Genomic DNA, 26,805 nt, shown 5'->3' on the forward strand with positions numbered 1-26,805 from the left:
CCTTTAAGCTGGAATTTTTTTATTGACTCAAGTATAATTCTACCCAGCAAAGGTAATAGTTTCACTTGGGTCTCAATAGGGGTTAATGACTGCATACAGTATTGCAGTTATTTTTTTAGGGGGTGCTATGCAGGTGCTGGACCAATTTCCGGGGGAGCTGACGGCGCGCGTCAAAAAATGGGTGTGGCCACAACCTGCGGCGCGCAAAGCGCGCCGCGGCGAAAAAATGGGCGTGGTCATGACCGGATGAGGACGGGGCTAACTGTAATTTAAAGTGAACCCAGGGTGAGAGTGATATGGTGGCTGCCATATTTATTTCCTTTTAAACAATACTAGTTGCCTGGCAGCCCTGCTGATCTATTTGGCTGTAGTAGTGAACTGAATTACACCAGAAACAAGCCATGCAGCTAATCTTGTCAGTTCTGACAATATTGTCAGAAACCCCTGACCTGCTGCATGCTTGTTCAGGGTCTATGGTTGAAAGAATAAGAGGCAGAGGACCAGCACGGCAGCCAGGCAACTGGTACTGCTTAAAGGGAGATAAATATGGCAGCCTCAATATTATTCTCACCTCGGGTTCCCTTTAAAAGTGCAACGCAAAGACAGAGGGCCCAAGTTTTGGTGACCCTTTTCCCAGAAAATTCACATAATTGTGCAGGTTTTCTCAAGAAAATACACGTAATGTGAGCAGATTTTAACAAAAAACACGTCCAATGACCCCAATATGCACAATCGTTATCAGATATGGCCCCAATATGCACAATCGGTAGCAGATATGGCCCCAATATGCACAATCGGTGGCAGATATGGCCCCAATATGCACAATCGGTGGCAGATATGGCCCCAATATGCACAATCGGTGGCAGATATGGTCCCAATATGCACAATCGGTGGCAGATATGGTCCCAATATGCACAATCGGTGGCAGATATGGTCCCAATATGCACAATCGGTAGCAGATATGGTCCCAATATGCACAATCGGTAGCAGATATGGTCCCAATATGCACAATCGGTAGCAGATATGGTCCCAATATGCACAATCGGTAGCAGATATGGTCCCAATATGCACAATCGGTAGCAGATATGGTCCCAATATGCACAATCGGTAGCAGATATGGTCCCAATATGCACAATCGGTAGCAGATATGGTCCCAATATGCACAATCGGTAGCAGATATGGTCCCAATATGCACAATCGGTAGCAGATATGGTCCCAATATGCACAATCGGTAGCAGATATGGTCCCAATATGCACAATCGGTAGCAGATATGGTCCCAATATGCACAATCGGTAGCAGATATGGTCCCAATATGCACAATCGGTAGCAGATATGGTCCCAATATGCACAATCGGTAGCAGATATGGTCCCAATATGCACAATCGGTGGCAGATATGACCCCAATATGCACAATCGGTAGCAGATATGACCCCAATATGCACAATCGGTAGCAGATATGACCCCAATATGCACAATCGGTAGCAGATATGACCCCAATATGCACAATCGGTAGCAGATATGACCCCAATATGCACAATCGGTAGCAGATATGACCCCAATATGCACAATCGGTAGCAGAAATGACCCCAATATGCACAATCGGTAGCAGAAATGACCCCAATATGCACAATCGGTAGCAGAAATGACCCCAATATGCACAATCGGTAGCAGAAATGACCCCAATATGCACAATCCGTAGCAGATATGACCCCAATATGCACAATCCGTAGCAGATATGACCCCAATATGCACAATCCGTAGCAGATATGACCCCAATATGCACAATCCGTAGCAGATATGACCCCAATATGCACAATCCGTAGCAGATATGACCCCAATATGCACAATCAGCATCATCTGAAAAAGAAAAGAAAAACCCATTTACTCACCTACAGCCAGAAGACCTTCTTTCCCGACCTCCTGTCCCGAGTCCCGACCTCATTGTGGCGCGCAGCGCCCGCGCGCCCACGATCCTCTTCCTTCCCGACGTCACGACGAGACTTCCTGCCTGCATGCAGAGAGCAGGGCTACGGGAAAATGGCCGCCCGAAGCCATGCACTGCAGACTCGAAGTCTGCAGAACAGGGCTCCGGGCGGCCATCTTACCGTAGCCCTGCCTGCTGCTCCGTGCTGCCGCTGTGTGAACTGACTTGGCGTCTTTTAGACGCCTGAAGTCAGTTCACTCCAGGGGGTGCTTGGACAATTCTAGGGGGTGCTCGAGCACCCCCTTGCACCCCCCTGGCGCCGCCCCTGCCTTTAAGTGCAGTCAATACCTCCTCCAGGCCCCCAAGTGCTGCAATTATTCACGCTCTTCTATGCAGCCCAGTATTTCCTCCCTGCCCCTTTCCTTGATAATTGTTGTGGCCAGGACTTTCAGACCTGTGTTTTCTTGGCATTTTCTTTCCTCAAAGTGTCACTTACCACTGGGTACATTGCTGCAAATGGGAATGTAACTATAAGCACACACATTACTCAGTGTGCTCAGTGTTGCCTGTGACTCATGCATAAATCAACCCCTATACTTTTATGAAGTGAATCAGAACTAAATTTCTAGACTTATACTCTAGTATATACAGTACTTATTCAATACACCTGGCAAATTTTGACTTAAAAGTTACTTCTATTTAACCAGAAAGTAATTTTTTGAAGGGAAATTACATAGGTGTCTCCCAAAAGAAGATAAGATGATGTGATGTACTGTGATGCACTGAAACCACTTGGGCCCATATGCAATTAACTTTTTCTCCTAGATTATATTTTCACACCTTGTCAATAAAATGCTTTTTAAATCACCAGCGAGATAATTTTGATGGCACTTTTACCATCTCGTTTTTGGTACTTTTTCAATAGCAAATTGAATTGTATTTAGGCCTTGAAGTCTTGCCAGCATGATCATTTCGGATCACTATTATGCCTGGTCAGCCAACCATATTGATCCATACAAGGCCAGCGTTCATTAGATGAATGGAATTTGTTCCGTTTGCAGGATTACCTTTGTTTTTTTTAGCATCTGAAGCTTCAGAAAATGATGAAGATAGGATGTCTGGATAGTGAGAAATGCTGTTGATGCCTGAACTGCAACGACAAACACGCCAGAAGTGTCAAACTATGACTCATACTAAGGTATTTCATGTATTAATGTCTCAGTTCAAGTTCAGAGAAAAGTGACAGCATATCAAAGGTTACTCTATCTAATATAAACTACTGTACAGTAGTACACTTTTTATATTTAACAATTTTACAGAAATGTATTATTAAAAGTAAAAAAAAAACAAGTGCGGTCAGGGCACTTAAAATTCACAAGAACCGGTCTGAATGTTAACATGCTAACAGGAGAAGTTTCTATGAGAGTTATGTCTCCCCATCATTACAGACCTGTTTGCACTGCATGCAATGTGAACTGATTTGTGAAGCAAAGGCATTTGTCTGATCATAAGGACAATGCACATCACGGTATTATGCTCCCACTAGTGCAGTGTTATTCTTGCAACATTGCAAACACACTGCATGCTACATTTTTGTTGTATTTGCCCTTGTGTTAACCTCCTTAGCGGTACGCCCGACACTGTGTCAGGCATACCACTATCTGTCCTCCTGAGTGACCCCCACTGAATAAATGTGCTGCAATACCTGCAAAACCTTCTGCTAGCACCAGGCTAGCTAGTAAATGTGTCCTGCACCCTCCGCTCCCCCGCGATCCCCCCGTTTATACATTAGCCTCCCCCCCCCCCCCCTGGATCCAGCTGTCGCGCAGCCTCCCGGCACAGCTCCGGTCTCTCTATGGGGAGGATCGGGGTTGCGCATGAAGTCATGTGTGATCCTCCCCATAGTGAAGACCGGAGCTGTCCGGGGAGGCTGCGCCGATCACTGGATCCAGGCGGGGTAATGTATAAACAGGGGAGCGGCGGGGATCGGAGGGTGCAGGACTCATTTACTAGATAGCCTAGTGCCAGCAGAAGGTTTTGCAGGTATTACAGCACATTTATTCAGCGGGGAGGGCTGACTTCACAGATGCACCACCACCTGGGCGGCGTAACGCTCAGGAGGTTAATAAATGGAATCACAAAAAATGGAACAGACAAGATGGACTCAAAGCACCAGAGCTGCAGCCACTAGGCTCTATAGACAGTATCAGTGTTAAGGAGTCTGGCTTAGTGAACAGTAAGAGACAAGATTTTAAGCCAGCTCTTCTGTGTCAGAGGCAGAGCCCTTAACCAGTACACTATCCAGCCAAGGAAATGCTGTATATACAATACAGAATTTTCAAGTGTGGCTTACTTATACCCACAATAGCCAATCTAACTCAGAATGCAAGCGCATAATTAAACCAAACACACATGCAAAAAATTGGGGAGACAATGCATGCAACTGCCCTAAATTATGTTATTTATAGTGTGAACAGGTCCTGCTAGTGCTTCTATAGTTACGTAATCTTGCAATTTCATCTCTCCTGTGTCACCTGACTGCCATGGCAGAGATGGCAGGTAAGCTCGTTAGAAAGCACAGGATGTTAACAATATGTCTGCTTCCATGAATCAGGAAGTAGAAACACTACCGATTTTAGGATTTGTATCAGCTGTAACAAAGAAATGTATTTTTTTTAAAAAAAAACGATTATGATGATGCGTATATTTTAGAGCAGAGAGGAAGTTCTGAGTTCAGGTCCACTTTAAAGGATAGCAGGAACAGGGCACAGCTTCAAATGAGTTAAGTCCAGGCTTTTTTCAGTGTCTGTCCTATACAGAGAATACTCCCACAGGAACACAGGAGTCCGTAGAAAATGATTAATAGTACAATATCTGTACATGCTAATCAATAGCCAGTTTACCACTACTGCTTTAACTACGTAATGCCATGGGCTGAAGGGATTATACATGCACTTACACTTTGGCAGAATAAATGCCCAAGCTGTAATGACACTGTGAAATGGAAAAGTCTTACCTGGTATTACAAATACTGTGCGACAGATTCAAAGCAATGGGGTTCTCTGTAGGGAAAGTACTTTGTAATACATTTTCTCCTAAAAACAAAAAAAAACAAAGGGAAAGTGGAACATGAAATCCTTTACATCTGCATCACAGAATGTATTTATACACAGACGCAGCTACAGTTACACTTGTACACCATTTCCATGTCTAACACAAAGCTAGAAAAAGCAAACAATTCTAAAACACACACAGCTTCTTTCTCAGTTAATGGACAACCACTACAAACATGACATGGGTTTAACTATTGGTCGATATTCTCACTTTTAGTTAATACTTCTTTTTAATGCTCTTTTATTAATGGATAACTGTAGTGAGAGGTATATGGAGGCTTCCATATTAATTTCCTTTTAAGCAATACCACTTGCCTGGCTATCCTGCTGATCCTCTGCCTCTAACACTTTTAGCCCTAGACCAAGCATGCAGCAGATCCGGTGTTTCTGACATTTTTGTCAGATCTGACAAGATTAGCTGCATACTTGTTTCTAGTGCGATTCTGCAGGCAGATAGCTCAGCAGGGCTGCCATGTAACTGGTATTGCTTAAAAGGAAATCAGTATGGCAGCCTCCATATACCGTCACTACAGTTCTCCTTTAAGTCCGAAATAGTGACAGCACTATAAAGTTGTTTTTTTGTAGGGGAAGTACATACATAAAGTTTACAGGTTCATTCGATGCATCTGAAAATGTCAGACATTACTGCAACTGGACTGTTCTAGCATTCTTGCTCTCTGCTAACCAAATCCTCCAGCAGCAGTTTTAGTTGTTTTGTCCAGAGTGCTAATGCTAAATATGTATACCGTAAATATCTGGTGTGGCTAAACGGGCAGTTATGCCGGACTCACCTACACATAGCTCCAGATATTCAACTTCTAATTGCGTAGCTATTTTGTCATGCACACACAGCTGAGTCGGTCAGAGCTACCCAATTGTTTGTTAGTAAAAAAATTATACATACATATCTTGTATCCTCCATGCTTGTCACTGAGGGACATGGAAGAACCCCAGAGCAGGAGTGTGGTCCTTTGTTGAGAATCAATACATTTTCCCACATTGGCCCTTCAAAGATTACATGACCCCCACCTGTACACATTTTCCAGCTTTATAACTTTTTTTTTTTAATTACCTGTCTTAGAATTGACTATCAATCACCTTCAGAATAACCACCCCTACATGCCAAGGTACAATTTCTGGAGGAAAACTGACAATTTGCTCTAAAATAATAGGGACACTGCTGACTCACACCTCTTCCACTCTGCCATTAAAGTAAACCCAGAGAGACTCAGTTTGGGGATGCTGACACTGACAGACTATTATAACTAGCTATCATTAGGCCTGTTTATTGATGGGCGCTATGTTGTAGACATATGACGCACTACCCCTGCATATGCACACAGTGTGGCCTTGGCCCTTATTAGGTAGGACAACGATACCAAGCATGATTTCTACACTGCAAATCGTAAATGCCCCCTGTATCAAAATAATGTGTACTATGCCTAAAAGTTATTGGTGTATCCTTACGCTGTGGGAAGTAGAGCCGGTTTGGCATTGCATTCTTCTTATCTCCATCAGAACTGCTAGCACTGCTCCAGCTACCCCAACTGCCCCGGCTCGCTCGGACGCTGCCATGAGAACTGCCACACTCAGAGCTGGAGTCAGACGAGAGCTTTTCTACAGATTTCTTTTTCAGAATCTGATAGCATTCTGCAAAAAATAAAAACACATTATGCAGAGGAAACACTGTACAAATCTACTTACACAAAACAGCCCTGATTAACAGACGTGGAAGAAAATGTAATAACATTAGAATTTAGTGACTGAAAGAGAGCCTATAAAAATTATAAAATTATAATATATAAGTAAAGAAAAAGCAGTTTCCAAACAGAAATACTTGAGTGTTCAGTGTTCTTGGACCCATCTATTTTCCCTTGTAACTACTGAGTGCTTTAGGGCCTATTTATAAAGTGGCTACATTAAAATGTCTTTGCCCTGCATTTCTGCACATCACAGTGAAACCAGAGAAACCTCAGCATAAGAAGTTTGTTCTTTTTTGGTGAAAAAACAGCACTGCATTGTGCAGCGATTTTCTCCTCCTTGTTGCTGCTGATCAAATATTGAAATTGGGTTACAGATTATTGGAAATATCATGTAACCTGGCTTAGGCCTCTTTTCCGCAGACGTCTGAAATGCTTGTTTGTCGAGCAGTTCAGGGTCCTATCTGCACCCACAACTGCCATTCAGGTGCAATTTAAATGTAGCCGAATGGCAGCAGTTGTTACACCACACGTGTCAAGACATGACAAGGTGTTACCATGTGGCATAAAATCGTCTCATGTTGCATATGAGCACGGTAACGTACGTGTGTGTGTGTGTGTGTGTGTGGTGTGGTGTGTATGTGGTGTGTGTGTGTATGGAAGCAGCTGACAGGCGGTGAATGGCCTGCTACATTTTCCCAGGTGAGCGGATGCATCGCCCGTAGCCACCTATGGAGCGCACGTCTAAACAGCTGCCCTTTCTAGCATCAGTCCAGAGAAAATGTAAGCTGCAGATATAATCTGTGCCAGGACTGCTCTGTTCGCTTTTTACCATCTCAGCAGACCACAGAAAGGCATTTAACAACGGCAGTAATTTCAGCTGCCAGGCAATAATTAGGAGGGGGCTCACAGAGATAACCATGGCCGCTATAGATCCATCCCCACAAGAACCCTCCATATACAAGAACACCTTCTTCCCCCAAGCTGTCCTGCTGAGCTCGAGCCACTGCCCTGCAAAAACATCCGTCTTACTTGGCGAATAAAGCGGATTCTGACAGACAAATGTGTATAGTTACAATCACCTTAAAGAGACTAACAAAATGTTCAGCCTTATTTCTTCTATCCTATAAGTTCCTATACCTTTTTCTAATGGGCTCTGACTTACTGCAGCCTTTCCCAGTTGCACAGTGGCTGTACTATCTCTGTTATATAATCTAATCTTCCCTCTGTCGGGTTCAGGCACTCAGGCAGGAATGTGCTGGTATGCTTGTGATAGGATAGAAGCTATACACACCCTCTCCAGGCCCCCTGCAGGCTCTGTATGAGTCACAGACTGAGCTTCTCTCAGCCTATCACATGCTGTTAGCAGCCATGTCTTTTGTTTGTAAACACTGCCTAAAACTGGCAATTACAAGCCAGGATTGCAGCAGGGAGTGGCAGAAACAGCACAGAGGGGCCCAGGAGAATATAATGAATAGAATGGTATGCTTTTTATTGTAAGAATTTTAGAGTACACATTCTCTAACAGGCTGCATTTTCCTGGTGTACTCTTAAAATAAAATCATACCTGTGTCTCCATGTGACGGTATTCTGCTGTTTTTCTGCTCTACTCTGCAAGCTTCGCCATTCGACAGGGGATGCCACATTTTCCCTCTGTTTGTAGACCTCAGATCCGACCTGTCCACATCTGGATAATTGTGTTTTAGAACGCTTTGCTCTGTACCTCTGAAGTAAAGGCAACAAAAAGAAAAAAAAAATCAAATAGACATTTTTCCTTTCAAACTTTACATCATGAGCAAAGTCGTAACTAGAAATCACTGGGCCCCCCTGCGAAACTTTGGATGGGGCCCCCTCGCCCGGCTTACTGCACAAGTAAACTGAGAACCAATGTTGTTCAATTGGCTAGCGCACACTTGAATACGTTTTCCCCATGCAGATAAAAACAGACAGCAGTGAAGCACTGCAGACACTTTATCAATTGCATTAACCTCTGTAAAAAAAACATGCATGGTTTCACACATACAGACACAAATGGTGTGCAGAAACACATACAGGAAAAAACACACAGAAAACTGACAGACAAGTGTGCTCCCAGCCTCAGCTTTTTATTATACTCCCTCTGTCCATCTCTGATGGAGCATAACTGGCTCTGCAGACTCCTCCAGCATCACTGCAGTACAGAGCACTTGGGGAGAGGTAGAGAGGCTGGGGGCAGGGATCTGTACACAAGACCCTGCTGAACACTGAATAGGGACTGTCTACAAATCTTTGTAGGATTCCTTATCAGTGGCTAAGCAGATGCAGTCATTAGAGCAATAATGCAGAGACCAGAAAGCTTTTTCTCTTTGTGTCCTTAGTTGTCAGTGTCTCAGTACAGGGAAAATAAACTTCTCCCCTCATGGGGCCCCCTGCTGCTTCTGCACCCCCCCCCCCCTGCAGCTGCATCCCTTGCAGGGTCTATTGTTACGCCCCTGATCATGAGGATTCTTCTCTCTAAAGACTAAAGCCGTCTAATTACTTTTCCTTCCCTCAATCAACATAGCATGGTGCTTTCATACTCTTATGGGTTACTAACTGTACAAATGTCAAGCTATTCTTCAAAGCTTCCAATGCAAATTGCAACCAAAATCTAAGCCTGGAATATTCTCTAGCCCTGCCTACTATTGCCAGATGTGTACTCATTAGCAGCAGTTACATTGAGCAAAAGAGGATTTAGCTAGTTTTTTTATGATGGGCAACAAGGAGCACAAAATGTAAACCACAGCAGCAGTTTCCAGGAGCGAAATTGCGCTCCATTAGTACTGGGCAGCCAATGTAAGATACCACTTGTTAGGCAAACTAATAAGAGCAGGTGGGCTATGTAGAAAGAGGGAACAAGTAGAAGTTAGGGTCATGCACATACATGGGGTAGCAGTCATGTCAGGCAGACCCAAGTCAGCCTGGGCATACTGATTGATGGGAAATTAAGCTTCAGGAATCAAATCTCAGCTGTTGTGAAATATATATTCTTTAATCTAAGGATTATTGCAAGGATTAAACAAGTCATTCCTTCAGAGGATCTTCCAACCCTAGTTCATGCCTTCATCACATCTAGGCTGGACTACTGCAATGATCTCTATATAGGCCTTCCAAAGACCTACGCTGCCTGCAATTAGCACAGAATGCCGCTGCAAGGCTGTTAACGAGCCAACCCCGCCATTGCTACATAACACCAACCCTTTTCTCACTCCACTGGCTACCGATAAAATTGAATATTTTGTTTAAGATTGGCTTACTGACATTAATATCCTTGCACAATCTGGGCCCTGGATACCTGAAGGACTTGCTATCCAGAAGGACTTGCTGCAACTGCATCACCCCCCCCCCCCCCCACACACACACAATCTTAAATCAAAAGGATGCAACACCTTGGTCACCCCAGAGTCCACCTCAAAACCTGTGGAGACAGAGCCTGCTGTCATGCTACCGCTACACTTTGGAGCTCCCTGCCATACCAAATCAGGACAGCTCCATCCCTGGAAGCATTTAAGTCCAAACTGAAAACCTACCTCTTCAGTCTGGCATTTATGATCTGTATTGATCTGAGACACAACTATGCGCTTTGAGTCCTATGGGAGAAAAGCTCTTTACAAATGTTATCGTATTGTATTGTTTTTTTTTTTGGCATCTCCTCCACACTATAAGAAATATGAAAGTGTGGTGACCACCATTGTGATATGTCATTTTTATTTTACACAAACCGTATTGTCTAGTAATGGCATAGTCTCCTATTTGCCTTTACCAACAATGAAAAAATGGGAGGGTGAACCATATTTATTTAGTGGAGACGGAATTGACTGGTATGAAACAAGACTTCACAGATGGGTGAAAAACATATAGTCTACATTTTTAGCTGCAAACTTAAAGAGACTCTGAAGCAGAATAAATCTCGCTTCAGAGCTCATAGTTAGCAGGGGCATGTGTGCTCCTGCTAAACCGCCGCTAAACGGGGGTCCCTTCACCCCCAAACGACCCCACTGCAACACTTGGTCGCTCCTGGAGGCAGGGCTAACGGCTGCAGCCCTGCCTCCAGTCGCACCTATCAGCGGCGCATCGCCGCCTCTCCCCCGCCCCTCTCAGTGAAGGAAGACTGAGAGGGGCGGGGGAGAGGTGGAGATACGCGCTGACAGACGCGCGTGGGGCAGGGCTGCGGCGGTTAGCCCTGCCCCAACCAGGAAGCGCTCTCCCGCTGCACCGAAGGGATTTGGGGGTGAAGGGACCCCCATTTAGCGGCGGGATAGCGGCATTTAGCAGTACAGTGCATACAGTATTGCAGTTATTAACCCCTCCTGTCCCTTAAAGAGACGGGATAGCGGCGTTTTAGCAGGGGCACATATGCCTCTGCTATCTATGAGGTCTGAAGCGAGATTTATTCTCGCTTCAGACTCTTTAAAGGACGACTGAAGTGATTGGTATATGAAAGCTGCCATATTTATTTCCTTTTAAGCAATACCGGTTGCCTGGCAGCCATGCTGGTCTATTTGGATGCAGTGGTGTCTCAATCACACAAGCAGCAGCTAATCTTGTCAGATTTGATAATAATTGTCAGGGTCTATAGTTAAAAGCAGTAGAGGCAGAGGATCAGCAGGACAGCCAGGCAACTGGTAATGCTTAAAGGGAAATAAATACGGCAGCCTCCATATCCAGTTCCCTTCAGTTGTCCTTTACCTAAAAAGGGCAGCACTGATTTAAAGTGTGACTGGTACAAAGAAATCTGCAGAAGATTCTGTTGAACAAGTCACATAGATTAAATGTTCCCAAGTGGGACCTCAGAAACACCGCTATTACACCAATAAATAAAAAAGGGGAGGGGCAAGCGGGAGTGAGGTCATGCGAGGTAAATGGGGAGAACAATGCTCTTGGCAAGCGGGATTGGGGCTGCTGTACACATGCTTGATTCTTGGCAGCTGTCCATGCGCTCAAATTTTATCCGGCATGTTAACCAGGGCTGTGGAGTCAGTACCAAAATCATCAGACTCCTCAGTTTATGGAGCCTTAGCTTCCAGGTACCCAAAATTGTTCTGACTCCTCCTCCACTGCCCTGGTGTTAATGGGGCTTAAAAAAAATTATGAGAGCATTGTTCACTTAAACCCTTGGTGCCCCTCCGCTCTCCTGTCCAACATCAATACATGCAAAGAACAGGGGGTTATAGCAAATGTATTGTCTAATCTGATACAATATTGTACAGTGTATGCCTGGCTTCACAGAAACTGGAAGTATTGTATGTGTGGGAGAAGCAGGATAGGTACCTAGCATTAAAGACACCATTCTTCTTCTTATTTTTTCTGGCACAGCCTCTGTTTTTATTCCAACTGTAATTTGGAAAAACACCATCCCTTTTCTCTCCTGCATTCCTTCTCCGGAACTGCTCCTCTTGCTAAAAGATAAAACAAGTATTAACAATGGTGTGAAGCAGATACAAGGTAAAAATATCAAATGTTTATGCCTGTATCAAATAACTATAATTTCAATGAAGAATTATGGCAGGAGAAAATATATATTTTTTTTACATATAAGCTGTGTACCTGGCACATACAGGACAACATACAAGAATCTGAATCAACCTTAAGTCGTGTCAAATTTTTCACCTACAGCATAAGCTTACATGATTACATAACGTCCCTATATGTTACCCACAAGCTTCACAGGGTAATTGCAGTCATTACACAAAGCATTGCCGCAATCTGTCATGATTACCAGCATCCTACACAGTTTGAGTAAATCCAAGCTTTATAACCATGCAGACAATGGGGAGGCCTGAGCAGAGATATCTACCCAAAAAGTTACAGTATACACGCACTATACATTACACATTCTTTCACTCTGGGCAGGAGCTACACAACAAAAGTAAGCGCCATTACAGTAAAATGTGAAGTGTGAGGTAGTAGGTTAACTTCATTGTTCAGCAATTTAGAAAATACTAGAGGACAGTGCAACAGCCATTCACTTAGCGTTTTAACATGTCAGCAACACTGTCTTCCATATTCATGGCACTTCAAGGAAACCTGAAGTGAGAGGTAAATGGAGGCCGCCATATTTATTTCCTTTTAAGCAATACCAGTCGCCTGGCTATTCTGCTGATCCTCTGCCTCTAACACTTTTAGCCATAGTTTGACATTTTTGTCAAATCTGACAAGATTAGCTGCATGCTTATTTGTGGTATGAGTCAGACACTAATGCAGCCCAACTGCTCAGCAGCGTTGCCGAGCAACTAATATCAATTAAAAGGAAGTAAATATGGCAGCCGCCATTTACTTCTCACTTCAGATTCCCTTTAAGGATTATTTAAAAGTGCATGTCAAGTGACTAAAAAATAAATAGAAAGGCAGATATTTACCTATGGACAGGGAAGGCTCTAGATCGGATCCTATAGTTCCTTCTCTGTCCTCACTTGTTCCCCTCACTCCAGCGCCGTCACCCCAGTTTAAAATGCCACCTTGGGTGGCTTCAGAAGCACTCAAGCCCTCGATTGCTTCAGATGATGGCGGCTCCATACTGCACATGCGCAAGTGCGCAAGCAAGCGTGCACACGCAAGCACAGTATGGAGCTGCCCACCTTTGGGAGCACTATGCTTCCAAAGCCTCCAAAGGGCTCACAGAATAGTATTCAATCAACACACAACAGGGTGACAGTGCTGGAACGAGGGGAGCAAGAGAAGTCAGGGAAGGTTGTATAGGGTCTAGAGCCTTCCCTCTCCATAGCTACATATCTGAAGGTACATATCTTAACTTACAAGCCTTCACTACTGTATCTAAAACAAGAACAAAGGTTTGGGTAAGGGTTAACTGACATGATGCGCTATTTGCTTTGGATATTGCATTATGAACATGACCTACTTTCTTGTTTACATGCCTTCTCAGGCAGGGATCGGAGTGGAAACACAACAGAAGCCTTGCCCTATACAAGGCTGTGTTTTCAATTGCAGTCAGAAAGAAGGAGCATGATAAAAGTTAGCTTTTAGGAGGTTTTAGCATTCCCATGTGGTTAACTGCCAACAGGAAACTTTGTCAGGATGATCAACGGCCCAAAAGGTTGTCCAGGGATCTGCCTGTGTGCATCAGGCCTAAGTCACATCCAGTAGTTGGAGTTCACTTATCTGACTTTCAGTAAGGACAGCTTCACACATTCTCCTCCATATGCATCAAAGAGAAAGTGTTTACATACACCTAAGCTAAAGATGTTACATATTAACGTTCTACAGCTTGCTATAAGCATGCAAGGTAGAGCACAGGAATGTGAGAAATGAGTAGGAGGCAGGAAACCATGTCTGCAAACCTGTCACAACCTTGGCCCATAAATACTGAACTTGTAATAGAAAATACATCAGACGTTGCCTCACAGAAACCTCACATAAAAGTCAGGAGCACCTTTAAAACATTCACAACTACTCTTTCTTGAATCCTCTCTTCTCATCCATTTATAAGTTTGTAAATGTAAAACCTTTTAAGTATCCAAAAAGCATAAAAACTAACTAAAAACAAAACTACAGTAGGAGGTGCCCATGGAAACAGTGAATTAAGATATCTAAATCAATGGTAGGTATGTAAAATAAAAAAATATATAGTCAGCCTACCTTGACGGAGACGACGCAGTATATTTTAGCACTAGGACTTGTAGGACTTGTAAAAAGGGTTTACCTAAATATCACTCCGTTAAGGCAGGCCGACTAGATTTTTGCTTTTATGCCTGGTACACACTATGAGATTTTTCTGACTGATTTATTGTCAGATCGATTATTTCCAACATGTCCGGTCTGCAATTCGATCGATTTACGAGCATTTTCCGATTATTGTCTATTTACTTCAATAGGAAATCAATCGGAAAATGCTCGGAAATCGATCAGAAATGTTGGAAATAATCGATCTGACGTTTCATCTGCCAGAAAATCTCATAGTATGTACCTAGCAGACTACATACCTACCACTGGTTTTGATACCTTAATTCACCATTTCCATGGGCGCCTCCTACCGCAGTTGTCATTTAGTTTATTACTCAATTATGGTCATATTGTAAACCTATGATTTTTCATTAAGTACTACAATCATTTTTCTGGAGACGTGACCACCAGTTTCTGGTGCATTCCGTTTCTATTGCCCAGATTAGCTTTGAAGTATTGCCTCGATTTTCATGCTGCTTTTGATTGGTCCATTTCCAAGTGGTATCAATTTGCATAGATTTAGCATAAGAGTTACATCAGTGCAGAAACACTAGTATCTTATTGACCATTCGTACTGGTATGGAGATGATATAAATAACACTTGTTTCTGACTAGAAATGTTTTATTTTCTAGTGTACTTAAAACAAGTAGACAAAGCTACTGAATACCGAATTCAGGAACCAGATGGTCCAACATAGGGGGGTTAGCAAGACATGTATAAGAGGCTGCTTCCTTTCTTTCAATTACAGCAAAACAGAAATCTGCCTTCTTAAAACAGAAGGTAATTGCAATTATTCAGGTTGGAGTGAGTATAGATTTCTCCCACGATGAATCCCTGCTTAATATGCAAATCATCCCTTGTTCTCCCTGTAAGCTACACTGACCTCCAGAACCGCTGGAATGCAATGAGGTGTCAGCTTGTTAATTGCTACAATAATCCAACATGCATACATGCAACATGCATGTTTCGGATTGGTCGATCCGCATCAGTGCATGGCATGGATTATTATGAAGCCCTGGGGATACCAGGCTCCTGGGCTTTATCCAGCACTGACTTCAAACAATGTTGAAGATGAGCAACACATAAATAAAGACACACCTTTGTTGGAGATGCATCTGCTTTAGTACAGGTCTTCTCCTCTCTGGAGCTGTTTTGAGGACTCCTCTCCACAAAGGCACCTTTGACTACTGTTTTTTTAGGCGTTTCAGCACAGTCCTTCTGTGCTGTAGGGGAAACACGGTGCTTGTTCCCTGCAAGAAACCATATATCATCACATATTCATAAATAGAATAACAGTATAATATTGATTGGTCCAGGGTTCACAGACAATTCAGATCAAATAGTTGCGGTCACTTTTTCCCTCTTTCCTACTAAGGCCTTGAGTTCATGGCTGAACAGGGAAGCCATACTTCTATGTGTAAGCCAACAGAATCACACAGCAGGAAAGTGGTTGTGGTAGATGCAGACTATTCGAGCGCAAATAAAAACAGCTTCGCCGCTTGTTCCCACTAATTACCCTACAATGCTGTTTTTGCATGAAATGTTCGAAAATCTGCAAGGACATCAGACATTGTACAGAAAGCTATGTCTTACATTCCCACGCTATACGCTATAATGCATTTTAAAACCACACTCCTTCCTGCATCTCACATTAATGGGATAAACTTGTCTGTGTCTTGCCATATCTTAATCTGCTTTTTAACATTCGTACTAAAAATCTAACAATCCAATACAAGACTAATATAGGCTGCTGTACACATGAGATCAATTACCTATTTGGTCAATAAAATTAATGCATGGACGCCAAAAAATACAACTAACAAGTTAAGATTAATTGACCATTTTTTTCCCCACAAATAAGATCATTTTATGGAATGAGTCAAAAAGAAAATGTATAATTATGCTTTTCTATGGCACTGACTTCTTCCACAACACTTTACAGAGTCATGTCCCAGACTGTCCATCAGATCAGCTCACAGGTTAATTCCTTTCATAGATTAAGACCAATTGTTGCAGGAACCAATAACTTATTGGTATGGTTTTTGAATGTGGAAGAAAACCACAGTGTTGGAAGGAAACTCAAGCAAAAAAAGGGCAACCCAAGTGCTGCAAGGGGAGCGTGCTCTGCACTACACCTCCATAAAGGTGCTACTACCTGAAGCGATTATGTTTTAAAACCTTCTAATAAGCATTTTAGCAACTTTTGTAGTTAAAGCTGCATTAAAACCTTCAGGAGTGTAGCTGCATTAAAACCTTCAGGAGTGTGTCTAGCATTAAAATGACTGCTTCTTTATGTTTTTTTCTGTAACATGCTCTATGATTTGTAGGCCTTAACAGCTGAAAAAGTTGTTACTACCAGTTATCCTTATATTTTATATTCTAGTTAATACTGGTTGTAGAGAATATACAACACAATAATCAAAAGTGGATGTCGGTCATTAGCTTCAGTTGACAACATCCAAATTGTGTGGAATTACAGGCTTTTAATTACTGGCAACAAATTTGTGGCTGGAACAACAGTTGAAATATTCAGAGCAATCCTGGAAGCTAAGATTCTATTTTTCTTTGTAAAACTTGAAAAGCTAGGTTTCAAGTTTTAACTGCAGCCATGCCAATATGATGTTAAATCTGGTCCATTCAGGTCCCACACAGAGCAATGATAACATGCTGAACGTTTCCTGCTATCAGGAGTGTATGCACAGCCACACAGAAGTTTTATGGCCACTACATACTTTTCAGCAGTGCTGCTGCAGTCCTAGTACTCTGACTACAGATATAAAGCACTCGTTTATTAACCCTTGCAAAGTAAAAAATACTAAGGCAACAGAGGTAAGTTCTAAGTAGGACTGGTACTATATATATATATATATATATATATATATATATATATATATATATATATATATATATACACGTTTATCTCATGTCACATGTTGCTTTAGGTACTCTTTAGTCTCTTCCGTACCGGACGGCTCTGACGTGTGTTTTTTTTAGTAAATTTTATCAATAAAATATACATAGAAAAGAGCAAATTAACCAGATCCTTAGTTAACAATGGTACTAATGCATCCACAAATTGATACGATACAAACAATTTTTAGAAGCAAATTATTTTTTTGTAGGGAAATTGACATTTGTTTGGAAGCAGAACTAAGGATCATATTCTGCAGGCTCTTAAAGTTCCCATAAACACAATGAATTTCCCATTTGATTCCCTGCAGATTTGATCACGCTGAAAGTATTGCTCAGACAGGATGGAAAATCTAAGTGGATCGGGGCAGGGCAGGCGGTAAATAGTCAGCCCATAGCATTGCATGGCATCAAATAGTGCAATGCTGCTGTTCTATCGCTTTTTAGTGGATCCCCTGCTGGAATCTATTAAAAATGGATTTGCTGTGTGAGGGAGAAAAGGAATTGATCATTCTGGAAGACTGGGTGGAAATCTTTAGGTGTATGGCCAAGCTTTAGGGTTATGAGCTAATAAGGAGTTAAAGGGGCACTACAGTGAAAAATTGTAAAATTTAAAATATGTGCAAACATACAAATCAGTAAATTTTTTCCAGAGTAAGATGAGCCATAAATTAGTTTTCTCCTATAATGCTATCACTTACAGTAGGTCGTAGAAATCTGACAGAAGTGACAGGTTTTGGACTAGTCCATCTCTTTATAGGGAATTCTCAGGGATGTATTTATTTTCAAAAGAACTTCGTGAATGGCAGTTGCTCTGTCCAACTGCCAAAAAACTGTAGCGAGCAGGGAAGCTGATCAGCATCATTGTTTAAATCCTTTTTAGGGAATATCATTATAAAGAATAAAAGCCTTGCTGAAAATCCCCTATGAAGAGATGGACTAGTCCAAAACCTGTCACTTCTGTCAGATTTCTACTACTTACTGTAAGTGACAGCAACATAGGAGAAAAGTAATTTATGGCTCATTTTACTCTGGAAAAAATGTACTTCTTGTTTGTATGTTTGCACATATTTTAAATTTTACAGTTTTTCGCTGTACTGCCCCTTTAAATAAATAATTTAGGAATTCCCTCTTTAGAACATTTGCATTTCCATAAATAGTTGTGAAAGCCAGATCTCAGAAATATAAGCAAAACCCCTCCCCCCGGTTAGTCACTAATATACATTTTTACATTAGAATAGGATTATTTTAACTAGCACACCTCAGTTCACAACAATGGCTCAGTACTTTCAGGAATGTGAATGCTTATTAGGACTTAGACAGTGAAAAATGACAGCAAAGCAGTGCAATTATGAGAACACATGAAAGCCTGAGCTATTACCAAGTGCTTATCTAATGTCTAGTTGCAGGGCCGCCTTCAGAAGTTTTGGGGCCCTATACTGCACAAACCAACTGGGCCCCCAATTTCTTTTTTCAGGACTGCCAGAAGATTTACAGCCTTTCTAGACAGCTCTGCACTTCAAGGGGTGTCAGGAAGGTCGGTGTGACAGACAAGCTAGTGCTGCTATTGAATGACATTCAGAATGTACATTATACCAGCAAGCTTCCTCTTCAGAACTTGCAGCTCTAGTCAAGTGTCTGATAAGTGTCCTTATGTGCTTCATGGTAGGACCCCCCCTGGCGGGGCCCCATACGCTACGCCTCCCACTCATGGTCTATCTGCGGCCCTGTCTAGTTGCAGCTTTTATAAAAAGGTGGAAAATACAAATAATTTACCATCAGTCTTCCGAGGAAAAAACTGTGGCTCAGTCTGTGACTGAAGCAGGTTCCTGGACATGAGGTCTGCAGGTAATTTACCAGATACAGAAGAAAAATCACAACAGTTCTGTTGTTTGGGCTCAGACAGCTTTTCTAAAGAAGTTTTATAAGTCGTTTCCATAGGAAACATAGAAGTGATTGGCTCCTCCTTCAAAGCACCTTCACTTGCAGTTCTTTGTGGGAGAAGTGAGCTTTGCAGTGCAGATTCTTCTTTCTCCAGACTATTGTCTGGGTTTGTTAAGTGCTTTTGGTTACCCGTATCCATGCTGTCTACAGAGTTCAAATCTATCCACTTTTCAGCCAGAGTCTCGCTACAAGCAGAATCCTTTGGTGAGGGGGGTGGCATGTCCACACTGAGCTGCTGGCTTGCATCGTAAGTGGTTGCATTGCTTCCCGCATTGCTTGACTTCTGCTTTATGCTGTAGTACACGGAGCACTTGTGCTGCTTCTTCTGAGAGTGACTGTAGGTAGCAGGACTCCGCTTGGATGCATTCTGACTGCGGACTGATGGAGCAGCGACAGACAGGTAGCCCTTCCCTTTCCCTTTGTCTGGAGGACCACTGGAGTCTGTAAAATTTTTGCAGCTGCCCCTGTAAGGACACAAAATAATTAACATGCATCTTAAAATATGTAAATTCAGAATGACATTTCTTTGTCATGCTTTGTTCTAGCAATATATTCTAGGGAAATTAAAACAAGGGTAAGTAGTAAGAGAAGGACGACAATAGTAAACTGCTCTTCTTATACTGACAGCTAGCCATGTATGTACATAACAGAGTGGAACTAAACTCAGAACTTCCTCTCTGCTCTAAAAGATTGCCACAGCATGAAAACCTTTATGGGAAAAATTCTTCATTAAAATGTATTAAAATCCTTAAAAACCCTTATGTTTTACTTTTGCAGAAGGCACTGAAATGGTTAATCCTCAGTGTCGGAATGCAGAGAATATCCTCACTACTTTCCCTACTTCACAGTGACCCCAAAGGTAAAGGCTGGGGGTAGAGAGCTCTAGCTCCTTCTTTTAAGTTCAGCATTCCTAATCTTCGCCTAGAAATAATGACATAATGTGGCAAGCTGATCAAAACTTCCTGATTGGAAATTGATCCTTGATACTTAAATGATTAGCATTCTACCACTCAATCCAGTGAAGTGCTATGCGACCATCCGTTCCCCCCTACTTTATTCAACATGTCCAATCACATCTTCGATCAATAGTCAACTGATACTGAATTGATGAGATAACTTGGGGCAATAAATGCTTGGCAGATTCAATTAAAATTATTGAAATATTGATCTGAGTATGCCTAGTTTGAGCATGAGGGTAAAAGGCAGGCCCATTTCTGAAAGCAACAGATCAGTGCCTTGACCTGTTTGCTCCTTTAGCAAAAGTTTTCGGCAAAGAGAAAAACCACCTTCTCTCTATCTGCAAGTACCTATACACATCTGGGGCGGGGTGTGGGCAGGGCTTGTGTAATAGAGGGGGAGAAGGGTTCCATTTCCATTGAAGATGCTAGTTGACAACTCTTGGAATATAATAACTGGCTTCATACACACCTGTAGGATTCAGAGGCAATTGTATCGACTGGGTTAGAACTTTGCAGGATGGATGAGCTGGAGTTGTTCCTATGTCTCAACTTAAAAAAATCTGAAAGGATATATTGTGCTTGCTGGAAGGCTATTAAAACAACTCCGATGAGAGACAAACTGCAAGAACAGAAAAAAGTTTTAGCTTACAATAGTAAACGCTAAGAGACAGAATTGTACAGAAGTGTGATCAACAAAGTCGTCATGAATTCAAATGTGAATATTAGCTGACAAACTTGTAGCAGAAGGTGCTTCACAGCACAGGTGGAAGCTAAAATACAATAGTAACAGCATAAAAACAGTTGTATATACCTAACAAACATGACAGTGAGTCTCCAGAAGGACTCCTCCCAGCTGGGCCCTGGAACGCCATCCGCACACAGGGGTAACAAGTGATGTGGGAGGGTCACATTGAGGGTGAAGCGGAATTCCAGATTGGAGGCACTCACAAGCGTCAGTTCACGTATCACCCAGGATGATGTGAAGTCTGGAATGAATCTGCTCAGAGAAACAGGAGGAATTATTTCAACATTCACAGTGGCACAGAACCAGCATAAAGACAAACATATAGCTATGCTTCGTATATTGCCTAGGCAGCATATAAAATATTTAAAGATTAACCATGCAAATGAAAAAAAATGCAAAAAGTTCTTTAAATTAACTTGTTTATGATTGTGGAGTTCCTGGATTTCTGATGATCATAGTAGCGTGCAGGCGACCAATTGAATGAACACAATCTATGCTGCAATCAAATAGCTCAGTCAATAAGCACTCAGCATGCATCACAGTGGAATCTCTCCCCTTCCCGATTGCAGAGTTGCAACCGATAGGCTTATGAAACTGATCACTGCGAGCAGAAGAAATACCTGCATAAACAATAAACTTAGAAGTTGGTGCTCTTAAGAGCGGCATTGGACGTGAGCGGTCATCAGTCTTGCTGCCTCCAGGTGGATGAGAAGAGATCCATATCCAATAATAAGTGAACAGAGCAAACCAAATCGCGATTCAATAAGACATTCCGTTACTCCTTTTTTTTCCCACCCGTAAGATTACACCACACTATCATTTAAAATATGCTCTTATTGATAGAGTGTTTTCAGGGTGCGTTTTTCACGCTTATTTGCCTACATAGTACCTCGTTGTCATTAGATTGCTTACTTCATACTTTACCTAAAATAGGTAAAAGTGCGTAATAGCTTTATATTGAAAGAAAACATTTTGTACGCTCTCTGAAATAATTAGGCATTCCACACCTGTTTTCCTTATGCCTCTTTTCCACGGACTGTTGATAGGCAGTGAAATGCCTCTCAAACTCTTACACCTGGTCACTGCTTCCTGGTAACTGCTCACTACTGCCTGGTTGCAGCTCACTGCTGCCTAGTAACTGCTTGCTGAGCACACAGCTCAACAGTCCGTGGAAAAGAGGCCTTACTTTGCTGGTAACAATCACTACAAACTCATCTTACACACACACACTTATTCATGAACAAATACTTGTAACACTTAATTAGGAATACCTGTACACTTGCTCATTTATGCAATTATTGTATTTAACTACCGTACCTGGCAGCTAGTAATGGTCATTCAGATGCAAATAATTGTAATGTAAAAATAATAAAAGTTGATGCAGGATTATGCAAATTCCAAATGTAAATTCATGCGACTTGAAAACCCCCCAAGGTTTAATTTGGTTTGTCTATTTTCAATCTGCAAAAATGTACGTACAGAATTTGCATAATCTTTCATCAACTCGGAGTGATTTGCATCTCACTGCCCATCCCTGGCCACAACAAAATGCATAAACTCATGCAGATACAGGGCAGCAGATTTAGTTCATGTTCACATTTAGGGATGGTCAATGAGATGCAAGTAACTCCGAGCTGATGCAGGATCATGCAAGTTTTGTATGTTAATTTTTCAGCTTGAAAATGAACCAATCAAATCCCAACAAATACAAACACAATTATGAAAATGCATAATTCTGCATCAAATGAATTATCTGCAGATCATTGACCACTCCTATTTACATTAAATACCAGAACAGGGAAACTGTAATGCTGACTGGGGCATAATTGTTGGTGCCATATGAGCTGTTTTTTCAGTATTGCTCTTAGAGCCCTTTAACACTTAATGCATTTGTGTGCGTTAGTATGTGATAGTGCACGTTTTTTCCATAGCAGTGCATTGTAAAAAAAAAAGCTACCAGTTAAAATGCGTATAGTGGGAACTGTGCCATAGGAAAACATGGACATTACTTTGAAAATCAGTTTTCTTTCAGTTATAACTGAGAGCAACTGATTAAAGAGGAACGGTTGCGAAAATCTTAAAATTTAAAACACATACAAATAAGAAGTACATTTATCACAGAGTAAAATGAGCCATAAATTACTTTTCTCCTATGTTGCTGTCACTTGCAGTAAGTAGTAGAAATCTGACATTACCGACAGATTTTGGACTAGCCCATCTTCTCATAGGGGGTTCTCAGGGTTTTTATTTTTAAAAGCACTTAGTGAATGGCAGTTGCTCCGTCCAACTGCCAAAATAGTCTGCAGCGAGCAGGGAGGCTGGCCAGCATCATTGTATTAATCATTTCCAGGGAATGTCTTTATAAAGAATAAAGGCCATGCTGAGAATCCCCCATGAAGAGATGGACTAGCCCAAACCCTGTCGGTAATGTAGATTTCTACTACCTACTGTAAGTGACAGCAACATAAGAGAAAAGTAATTTATGACTCATTTTACTCTTGGAGAAATGTACTTCTTATTTGTATGTTTTAAATTTAAAGATTTTCGCGACAGTTCCTCTTTAAGAGTAGAAGGGCCCTAAATCTCCTGGGACAAAAAGCCTGTGGTATCTTAGATAACAAGTCTTTAGTGCTGTGGTAAATTTCATCCTATTTCTCTTGTCAGTTATCCAGTCCCCCTCCTGGTTTTGCAGCCACTGATGGTATTCCTGTAACACTGCAGAGAACACAGAGGGGCATAACCCTGTCCCCAACACCCTCTACCACCCAATCCCTCTGACCCTGGTAGCTTCCCTAATATAGGAAAAGTAATGAAAGAACAATGGAGTGTCTCCTTGCTTAAAGTTGGGCTTTAAATTACAGGCAACGTAATAGTGTGTAGGTTTACACATTACATATTTGAAAAGATAAGATAGACATTGCAGTGTCTGCAAAGAGGCAACTAACAGTTTTTATGGCAACACCGATACTTACACAATATTGATGTCTCGTGAAGTATTTTGACTCAGAGAAAATATTTGGCAATCTAGAACTTCAAACCCAAAACCTTGGCAGTTGTATCCATTTATTTTCATAGCCACAATGGTTATGGGTAGAGAACCGATGTTTTCAACTTTAAACATTTTTGTTATGGATAAAACTTGCTTGCTGTTCTTTAACTCTGTATGAGACAAAAGGAATGTAAGTATGCAACTAAAGCCAACATTATGACAGAGCAGAGTCAAATAAAAAAAAAAAAATACTCACGCTGTCTACAATCCATCAGGGTGGATTCTGGGACTCTAAATCGTAGGGATCCACCAATTCCTGGCAGTCGCCCCCCAACACGCAGCAGCTCTCTTGCTCCAAGACCCTCTACAGTAATCATGTCCAGAAAAGTCAGATTATTTCTGTCAAGAGAGATAACATTGTGTTCACATCCCTAAGTCTTTTCAGAGGTGTTTTTATGATCTCCTGATGTATTTGTGTATCTGTATATGGGGTTTTCTCTGAGTTGTATTCACTAAGTTGTTGTGCGATAATAACGTCTAAGCTTGTTTCTATTGATTAACAAAGGGTAATATCCGCACAGAGGCTATACAAGTTCCATAAGCTGCCCAGAAGTGTGAAAGTCCTCAGATCGACTTCATGTAAATACAACAAATTCAACTTCAGCGCTGCATAGTACTTTACAGTATAAATCCATCACCAACACCCTTCAAAGTGCAGGCTTACCGGCTTCCAAACAGACCCAAATTATAAAGTCTAAGCGTGTAATATATCTCCACAACGATCAAGGCCTCGCCAAGCTCTCCTCAAACTTCAGATGCACCAGTTATCCTTCATATGGCACAAATACTGCCAGCATATATGTGATGCGCTATTTCTGCTGAGGGTCCCTGCTGTAAGGGCCCTTATTTGAGTATCTGGAAAACTTTTTATGCTTGCGAATAAAGGTGCTTGTCTTTTAAAACGGAGAACACTTAGATTTGTTTTTCTCTGGTATTACATATATGCTGGGAGTATTTGTGCCATATGAAGGACGAGAACTGGTGCATCTGAAGTTTGAGGAGAGCTTGGAGAGGCCTTGATCGTTGTGAAGATATATTACATGCTTAGACCTTATAATTTGGGTCTGTTTGAAAGCTGGTAAGCCTGCACATTGATGGGTATTGGTGATGGATTAATACTGTAAAGGACTATGCAGCGCTGAAGTTGAATTGGTCGTTTCTATTGAAGAAGTGTTATGTGGAAATGAAGGCCATTTTGGTAGTTTCTTGTGACAGAAAAGAGAAAGGATATGTGCAAATTCTATACTTATATTTCGTCCAAAGACAGCTCTGGAAATTTTTAGAGATTTTGAAGTAATTGCGAAATTTCAACAATCCTTGTGCAAGTGTACGGGGTTAAAGGGCCTGATCACTATGCCGCCTTGCTGATCCAATTTCAGCACCACGGCTCAGTGTGCAATATGCAAGGACATCAGTATATAGACAGCACTGTCTGATAAGAACTCTGATGCACTGGAAATGTATGCAGATCGCAAATGGACAAATCAAGGTTCACCTTGGCAGGATGCGACTGGTCTATTTTCAAGCTGCATAAATTTGCATAACTTCACTTACTCTGAATTTTTGCACCTCATTCACCATCGCTAGTGGGGAGGTTTGACAATAGCCCAAAAAGATTTTTACATTTAAGAGTTTAAAGTAAACTTTTTATCTTAAATATTTCTTACATTTTCATTCTTTTTGTGCAAGATTTGAGGATGCAACAAATGATTATTCTATCAAAGCTTGCTTAGGCTAGATTCTGTTCCAGTCCTGTCAGTTTTCCATAGCTAGGTTCACACACACAATGTGTATGTGTGAACCCAGCCTTCCACTGTCCATGTACTGCAATTTGGGAGTAATACCACATGTATTCTTAAATTAAGCTATACATATTTAAAATAAACAGACAAAAAATGTGCTATTTTGCTGTCAGGTTTACTTCATTTCCTCACTTGCAATATTTTACTATCAACACATTTTGAGAGCCCTTTATTAGAGAAAATATACCACATGATATTAACAGACCATCAACTATATTCTATATAAGTCAATGCAACATCAATTTGGACTCCAAAGCAAATTTCCACTAAAACAGTATTACACGGGTGACTATGCTCAGATGGAAGCAGACTTATCCTCAAAGCAATTCTCCTCAGCCCAATATCCAGGAACAAGGTGGTTGAGTTTGAATTCAATGACTAGTAGCTCATGACTCGTATCTTTACTATTTTCACTTAGTCACTTTAAAGTCACTGTTGATGCACATCTGCCCTGTTTATTCCATTCAAAAGGAACCAGTAGCTACTCCTCTCTCTCAACTTTTCCCCGTCCTTGAAGAGCATTACAATCCTAAATGATTTCAAAATTCTAATTTCTTGGTTCCTGCAAGGAGGGCCAGGCACAAAGCAAGGCTAAGGAACTCCACACTCTGGGCAGTAATAGAATTCTTATTTCGCTCAAAACACATCATCTCTGATGACAACGTAATGTTGCACACTGAAAATGTACTCTATAAAAAGGAGTTTGGAAAGAAAGCACTCTCCTGGCATTGTATACGTATCATGCAGTCCAAGCTCTAAAGACTGTCACAGGGTTCCATTCAATCTTTCATTCAGCTCATGTCCTGCATGCTATTGCAGCACAAATATGCTGCATAATTATTAAATGATGGTATTCACCAGCCAGCCATAAATGTTAATTTCTGGTAGGCATAAAGGCATTTCAACAGCTTCGCAGACTGGTTTAGTTGTCTGCCATTAAACACTAATGTTTGGCATTT

The 26,805-nt window shown here is 41.6% G+C and overlaps 1 protein-coding gene across 2 annotated transcripts in view; it reads right to left on the minus strand.

Annotated features, from left to right (window-relative positions):
* TMEM131L (transmembrane 131 like) overlaps positions 1-26,805 on the minus strand; it is a 151,203-nt gene that overhangs the window by 10,257 nt on the left and 114,141 nt on the right. For both annotated transcript variants that reach the window (XM_068278905.1, XM_068278904.1), the window contains exons 21-31: positions 24,241-24,383; positions 23,968-24,154; positions 21,062-21,247; positions 20,720-20,869; positions 19,124-19,755; positions 15,536-15,687; positions 12,028-12,155; positions 8,306-8,463; positions 6,506-6,688; positions 4,942-5,020; positions 2,993-3,075 (exon numbers count right to left, since the gene is read on the minus strand). In XM_068278905.1, the coding sequence (XP_068135006.1) occupies positions 2,993-3,075; positions 4,942-5,020; positions 6,506-6,688; positions 8,306-8,463; positions 12,028-12,155; positions 15,536-15,687; positions 19,124-19,755; positions 20,720-20,869; positions 21,062-21,247; positions 23,968-24,154; positions 24,241-24,383 (2,081 nt within the window). The remainder of the gene's footprint in view (positions 1-2,992; positions 3,076-4,941; positions 5,021-6,505; positions 6,689-8,305; positions 8,464-12,027; positions 12,156-15,535; positions 15,688-19,123; positions 19,756-20,719; positions 20,870-21,061; positions 21,248-23,967; positions 24,155-24,240; positions 24,384-26,805) is intronic.

The sequence above is a fragment of the Hyperolius riggenbachi genome, chromosome 1, assembly GCF_040937935.1.
Source record: "Hyperolius riggenbachi isolate aHypRig1 chromosome 1, aHypRig1.pri, whole genome shotgun sequence".
NCBI classification, from domain to species: Eukaryota; Metazoa; Chordata; class Amphibia; order Anura; family Hyperoliidae; genus Hyperolius; species Hyperolius riggenbachi.